A 7,600-nucleotide genomic window follows, 5' to 3' on the forward strand; every position below is an offset into this window, starting at 1 on the left:
GTGATTGTTAAAGTCATCATGCTACAAGTTTAAATAATTATACAAGTTAAAATAATTATACTTAATATTATATAACTCTAATAATTTCATGGAATTTTTCAAGTGAAATGATTAATAAAAATAAAAATATTTTTTATTAATACATATTATACCAATTATTCACCATTGTTCACAAAGATGTAAGTCTTATATTATAATTATATATTATTAAGAATCAGATAAATTTTCTAATTCAGGTTGCTAAAAAAAAAATAATATACGTAGCTGATAATATACAAAATTTAAAGATCTTTGTCGTGAATATATAATTTGTTCCAAGATTTCTGTAAAAAACCATAAAAGTTATTTGGGCTAAAACGATTTGATATATGTAAAAGACGTATGAATTTTCGTGATTTAGGCTTAATAAACACTTACAAATTATTACGTCCAATGTATCTCACGTTCTATTTGGGAAATAAAATATTTAAACATTTAGATAAAGGAAGGTTTGCTGCACATTGTCTTGTTTTTATCATTCACTTGCTTGTTTTATTGCTGCTTTTGTAGAAAAATTTAGTACTTCATAGATTTGTAATTCCTAATTTATAACGCGGTCCTAATTTATTGCGGTTTTCTTTTTAATTTTAAATTAGTTAAGATGATGTTCTGACACGAGCCTCGAGATAACTATCATATTTGGTTATTACTTGTTGTTTTATACAATATTAAAGTGACACTAACACAAATGTGAAACAGTATAATGTAAAGGTCGATTTTAAACTAAAGATTATAACTGAAATTAAAATAATAACGCGCTCGTTACATTTATTTTTCAAAAATTCGGTTTTTTGAGACTTATAAATTGTGTTAGCCAATTTTCAAAATTTATGTAAATATAAATATAGTTAAATTTATGTTCAAGTAATAAATAGATATTTAAAAGATACATTATAAGTTACTTATTAGAATATTAAAATCTAAAAATATACATTATAGAAACTAACTTAGAAATTATAGAAACTAAAAAGAAACAAATTATATTTATTTATTAAATTATATTTATATTAATTATATTATATTTATTAAATTATATTTAATAAGGCTCTCAAAAAATAATAATATTTTAATATTAATAAACGAACAATGAGAGCATTAATACAACGAAATTTAGAGTATATATAATATATATATAGAGTATATATAATATATACAATACATATAATATATTCTCAATAATTTTACATTACGTATCTATACAAACTTCTTGAACGTTTCGGTTTCCTTCAAATCATCGTTAGCAATGCCTTTGTAATATTCACAGTCTGCAGATATTGGAATTGTTTCTAGAATGTTAGATAGAATGTTAGCTAGAAGATAGACATACTCAATTAGGAAGTAGAGGTTCATCCTTTGTCTAACATAAGAAACTATTTGCAACATTTGCGCACTATAATATTGCAAAGATTTTGTATGATAAATTATATGGCATTGTTGATGATAATTCGAAGGAAACTGAAACGTTCCAGAAGTTTGTATAGAGATGTAATGTAAAATTATTGAATATACTGTGTGTATTGCGCTCCAAGTACCGTGCTGTATTAATGTTCTCATTGCCCGCTCTTATTGCCCGTTGTTAATATTTTATTATAGAAATTATTCAATACATATACAATTGTAGCGAGACGTATTGATTTGATTGAAAACATAAATATTTACAATATATAAAAAATACTAATAAAAATATAGAGTTTATTAAATGTTCTAAAGCATTATATATGGAAATATTTTATTTCAATATATATAATAATATATAAAGTAATTTACTTAATTACTGTACATACAAATTCATTTATATTAGCATATTAAATTTCTATTTCCGAGAAAAAATGTTTTATATATATTTTTTTTATATATAGTATGTATATCATTGTACATGAAATATATTAATTTTTTATATAATTATATATAATTTTATGGAATTTTATATAATTAAATATAATTATATATGGAACATTTTTCCCGAGTTATTACGAATATTACAATAGAATCTTGTTCAATTGTATTAAAAAGCATTATATCTTCTGCACACAAAACGCGGTAAGCGCCATTTTGTGTGTAGAAGCTGTTATTTTAATAAATATATGATTATTTTATAAATTATTTTAAAGGATGATTAAATAGTACACTTGTTAAATGATTAAATATAAAATTTATATATTGAGTATACATGTATTACACTAATACATGAAATAAATTGTAATGTAGAATTGTCATAATAATGAAAATATGTGAGATCGCAATACCTAAATACTGAATCAAATATATCCAATATTTCGTTATGATTGTCAAGATTAGTACTTATCTGTTAACAATAAATAAATAAAAAACATTAAAATACCTGCATGCAAGGGAAAATTATTGCATATTATTATATATATTATGTATATATATTATATATATTATTAAACAGATTCTGTAGTGAATCATATAATTACGTGTATTGATGTATTGGAAATTTAAACGCTATCAATTCCGGTAATACAATACCGGTTCGCGTAAATCTGGATCTACAATAGGTGTTTTAAGCCTTAAGCCGTAAAAAATTGATCAATTAGTCGAATGCGAGGAGAATATTTGATTGTGATTCGTCTATTTCTTATGGCTTAAGGCTTAAAAATCTATTGTAGATCAGGACTAAAGGAGAACGGCAATGTCTTATACCATGTCTTAGCACCGAGACAGTACCGTGCGGTTATCTTTTTTTAATATTCGGTGAACAACAAGGAAAATATATATTAAAATATATAAAATAATATATTATGCGCACCATGCATGAAACAGAACGTACTTCGTGTCTCCAGATCATATATAAAACATCGCTGCATATGTTAATCTTCCTGATTTTCAAATTCCTTTGATTTTGTATACAATGCGTGATGTAATTTACAACAAGATAGACAATAGTACATTTCAAATTTTACATTGTTTTTTCTGTCATTTTGTATCGTTCTTCCAAATATTGCATTGAAGACTTTATTAATATATGTGTTTGCGTACACCTTTTTACACCATTTATCGAACCAGATTCTATTATTACAAATGATGCATATTTTCACTGTATCTAAATGTACGACTAATGTATATGGTATTGAATTTACATCGTATACTATGCTATAAAAGATACAGTTATTATTATTTTGTGTCTTATGAGATATCTTATATTTCTATATTATAGTCCGTATTCAGAATGCGTTTACAACGTAGCTAGCGAGCTAACATATATTTTACATTACGCATATTATAGAATTTCAGAAATAAAAGTGCGTTTTTATCGGTAAAAGTGCGTCCTGAATGTGAACCTATAGATTTTATTCTTCTTCAATTATTTTAATGATAGGATCTTTAATCAATTTAGAGAATAAATTTTTTCTTAAGACAAAAAATCGAAAGAAATTGCTATAGTTATAACAATTTTTTAGATTGCATGCTTTTGTAATTATAGTTTTAAATTAGAAATTTATTAAAATGTAAAATTAGCTGACGAACCTGGTTTTATGATCTTTGAATCATTAATTTTGTTCGCGCATATTTTTTTAACTCGTTTAAATTAAAAAATTCGCGACCATTAAACGAAACCAACAGTTTTGTCAAGAAAAAATATTTTGAAATCGAAAAAAATTAATAAAAATAGCGTAAATGAAAATAATAAATAAAAGTAACAGCAACAAACCTATGATTTAGCAATATATTCGATGACAATTCAATGAGACTTGGTATCACATTATATTCACCTACAGTGTAATGAAGATCGGTGGATAAAAATGGATTCATTGAAATATCTAAGGTATGTAGGCATCGATTTACAAAAAACAAGGTTGGTGGTAAATACAACAACCAGTTATATGAGACGTCCAAAATTTCAAGATTTTTAAGATTTATAATGCGTTTTGGTAAACGTTGCAACATGTTGTGAGAAATCTTTAACTCTCGTAAAGTACGTAACTTATCGATATATACTGGTAATTCTTTTAACTATAAATGACAAATGATTAATGATGATATTGGTTGATTATAAAATATTTTGTTATGCTTAATGGAATCTTTTTTTTTCAGTGATACCTTTTAATTATAAAGTGACTTACTAAATTATAACTTATATTTAGGAATATCAAACTCTTTTGGATGGCAAATTGTTCTATCCATAGCCATTTATATTGACCTCGAATTCCAAGACGATTGTATGATAGATCAAGCCATTGAATACAGGGCAGAGTACCAAAATTCTTTGGCAAATTGGTGATTTTATTGTTTGATAAATTTATATGTGTTAAATTTTGAAAGTTTGTTATTGTTAATTTTTCAAGAAAATAAGTCATAATTTTTTAAATAATAAAGGTTTTGTCAATAATATAAAATCTTTCAAAATGTTTTAGATGCCTTTTCTTGATTAATTTGTCTTGAAATTAACTTAAGAAAAACTATTTTAATTTAAATCTGAAAAAGATGTAGATATGTATATTATGTGAAAAATATTGTAATATGATTAATATATTTAAATGTATAATATGATTTAGCTCGTAAAGATTTTCAAGTAAATAATTTTTAATTTTTTATTATCATGCGTTATAATATTCTTATTTTTGATAGGATTATATCAGTCTTATTGCGACTATACTAATAAATAAATATTTTGAAGATTTTGGAATTGTTAATGATTTTAAAATGTAAAAGATATTTGTTCAATTTATTTTTTAAAAAAAGAAAAACTATGCAATTCTGTAAAGACTGTAAAAAATATATTAAATTATATATAATTAATTCATTTAAATTTAAGAAATTTAATAAATTATATATAAATAAAAACAAGAATTTATTGAAAATTATCTTATTACCTTACTCGTTTTATAATAGTATTTTTTAAAAAGAAACCCTTACTATTTTTTTTGAAAGATTTTCAGTCGATTGATATATGCTTTTCTATCTGTATCTGTGTATCAAGGAGGTCAAAATTATGATCTATCGTATTATCAATCTCGACATTACTGTCAAATCATCTTACTGTTGTTCAATCTTTAATTGTTACACCAATACTGTCTGTCAATATATTTACATAATTCTGTATCAAACTTAGCTAAGACAAAAAAAAAACATTTAAAGAACGGAAAAATATACACAAAGTGCGCAGTACATCATCTTTGCACATATTTTTCGACAAAAATTACTTTAAAATTAACAAATTGTTATTAATAAAATTGTTAAGTGATTATATAATTAACACCAATAATTGTAAGTCGTTTTTAAAAGAAAATTAGGTACATCAACAAAAATTCAGAAAAAAAGAAACGGAAACAAAACAAAATGTAGAAAATAAAACAGATTTTTATGTTTAATATTAATATTAATGTTTAATTTTTAGATTTTATTTTTACTTATATTAATTTTAATATAATTATAATTAATTATCAGTTTAATTTTATTTGTATTTGCTATATATTTTTATTTTTGTAATTACATCGAAGAAGATTCATAAATATAAATTATAATATAAAGAGTATAAACAATACCAACTGACGACGTACATTTCTCGAGCGTTGATATAAATATATTTATAGTACGAACCGGTACGAACGCATGTTACATCATGATAAAGAAAACAAGATGTACTAGAATCCCTATAGGACTCTACAGGAATAACCAATCAAATTTTAATCTCAAATTGACCCTCCTACTGCGCATCCTCGGGAATGGTACACCTTAGAATTCTTATAATCCTTATAATAGAGTTTTGACACAGCTGAAGCGATTGCTGATTGGTTTTACCATTAACAGTCAATTGACGCTATCATTAACTAGCCAATGGCAAGATAATTCTGGAAGGAAGTTCTTATTGGCTATTACTAATTAATGGTAGCTATAATTGTCGATAAAATGAATGCATTCAGCGGACTCAATAGTTAAATGAGCACTCGCTATTATTGGTGTATTCTTTTAGATTATCCAATCAGAATTTTAGATCTAGAAGAATACACCAATAACAGCAAGCGCTCACTCAAGTGTTGAGTCCGCTGAATGCGCCCAATGTTTAGAGAATCTCGCAACAAGTATAGAAGAAACTGTGTATCCCACAATACATTCTTAGAAGCCCATTAAATTAACGGATATTGAAAAATTTCTAACTTATCTCCATATTTAAAATATAACTTAATTAAATTATTGTTTTCAACTTAAGTTTAGTTTTCATATAACTCTACATTAACAAAATTAAATATCCGTAAACCAAATATCAAATGTGGACAAATGTACAGAAATGCATCACTACATTTTTTATTATCATGCATTATAATGTTAAATTTTATTTTTGATAGGATTATATCAATCTTACTGCGATTATATTAATAAATAAATATCTTGCCCTATTCCTTTTATTGTACAATAAAAGGAACAAAGAACAGAGAATACAGAATAAAAATTTCTAACTATCAGAAATTATGTATTGTGGAATACACAGTTTTTGATAGATTGAAATCTTATTCTCTATTCTCTGTTCCGTTTTTTTTTATTGTGCAGAGCCCTTAACTATTCCAATATGCCAGCGCTATTATACGCAGGAAAGTGCAGAGGCCAAAATTTGATTGGTTATTTCCAGTATTGCTATCGCCATTATGCGCAATGGTAAATTTATATTCTTATATCATGCGTCACACGTGGTACGTGATGCATTCTGTGCATTTATCCACATTTGATATTTGGTTTACGGATTATGTGATATTTAATTTTGTTAATGTGGAATTATATGAAAACTAAACTTAAGTTGAAAACGATAATTTAAATTACATTTTAAATATGGGGGTAAATTAGAAATTTTTCAATATCTATTAATTTAATGGACAATTCGTATTTAACCTAAAAAGGAAAGTGTTAATAAAGCTGTTTTTTGGACAGTCAGAATCACTTCAAATTATGCTATTTTATTCTTCTCGATGGAACTCACAACCCATTAGAATCGTTTGTTGTCCAAACAATTAGATGCTGAGAATGAGGATGACTCTTACATCGCAGATTTATATGCGATATCACGCATAGCTACAGTATGCTTCATTTCATCTTTGTTATCAATGAACCACTATCATCATACTTTCTCAAAAACTACTTGTATATTACTACTATATAATGCATAAAATATGTCAAAGTAGTTATTTTATCCTTTTGAAATCACATTGAAATCGAGTTAATCACCTTTTATTTTGACCAAGTATATAAGCAATAATGTTGCTTACATATAAAAAATTGAACAATGAAATTGTAGTTTAAAGTTGATTTGGAGAATTCAGAACATTAGAAAATGTGACACACTGTAGCTATGTTCTAAATATCTAATTCCTTGGATAACAACACAGTTTTAATAGATTGTGAGTTTCATCAAGAAGTATAAAATAGCACAGCTTGAAGTGATTCTGATGTAATCCTTAAAAAAACAATTTGACATCTTTCCTTTTATTTTCACGAATACGAAATTTAGATTTAAATTTTTTTAAGTGTATGATATATTTTTAGTGTATTTTTTATTCAAGAATATTATATAATTATTTATTATTGTGTGTGTGTGTGTATATATATA

At 25.0% G+C, this 7,600-nt stretch overlaps 1 protein-coding gene across 1 annotated transcript in view; it reads left to right on the forward strand.

Moving 5' to 3' along the window:
* The first annotated feature begins 6,644 nt into the window (after window positions 1–6,644).
* The window catches only part of LOC105620369 (nucleolar complex protein 3 homolog), a 5,526-nt gene continuing 4,570 nt past the window's right edge, over window positions 6,645–7,600 (forward strand). Inside the window, exon 1 of the mRNA XM_012201870.1 lies at window positions 6,645–6,654. Within this exon, the coding sequence (XP_012057260.1) occupies window positions 6,645–6,654 (10 nt within the window). The remainder of the gene's footprint in view (window positions 6,655–7,600) is intronic.

Source organism: Atta cephalotes (assembly GCF_000143395.1).
Source record: "Atta cephalotes unplaced genomic scaffold scaffold00025, whole genome shotgun sequence".
NCBI classification, from domain to species: Eukaryota; Metazoa; Arthropoda; class Insecta; order Hymenoptera; family Formicidae; genus Atta; species Atta cephalotes.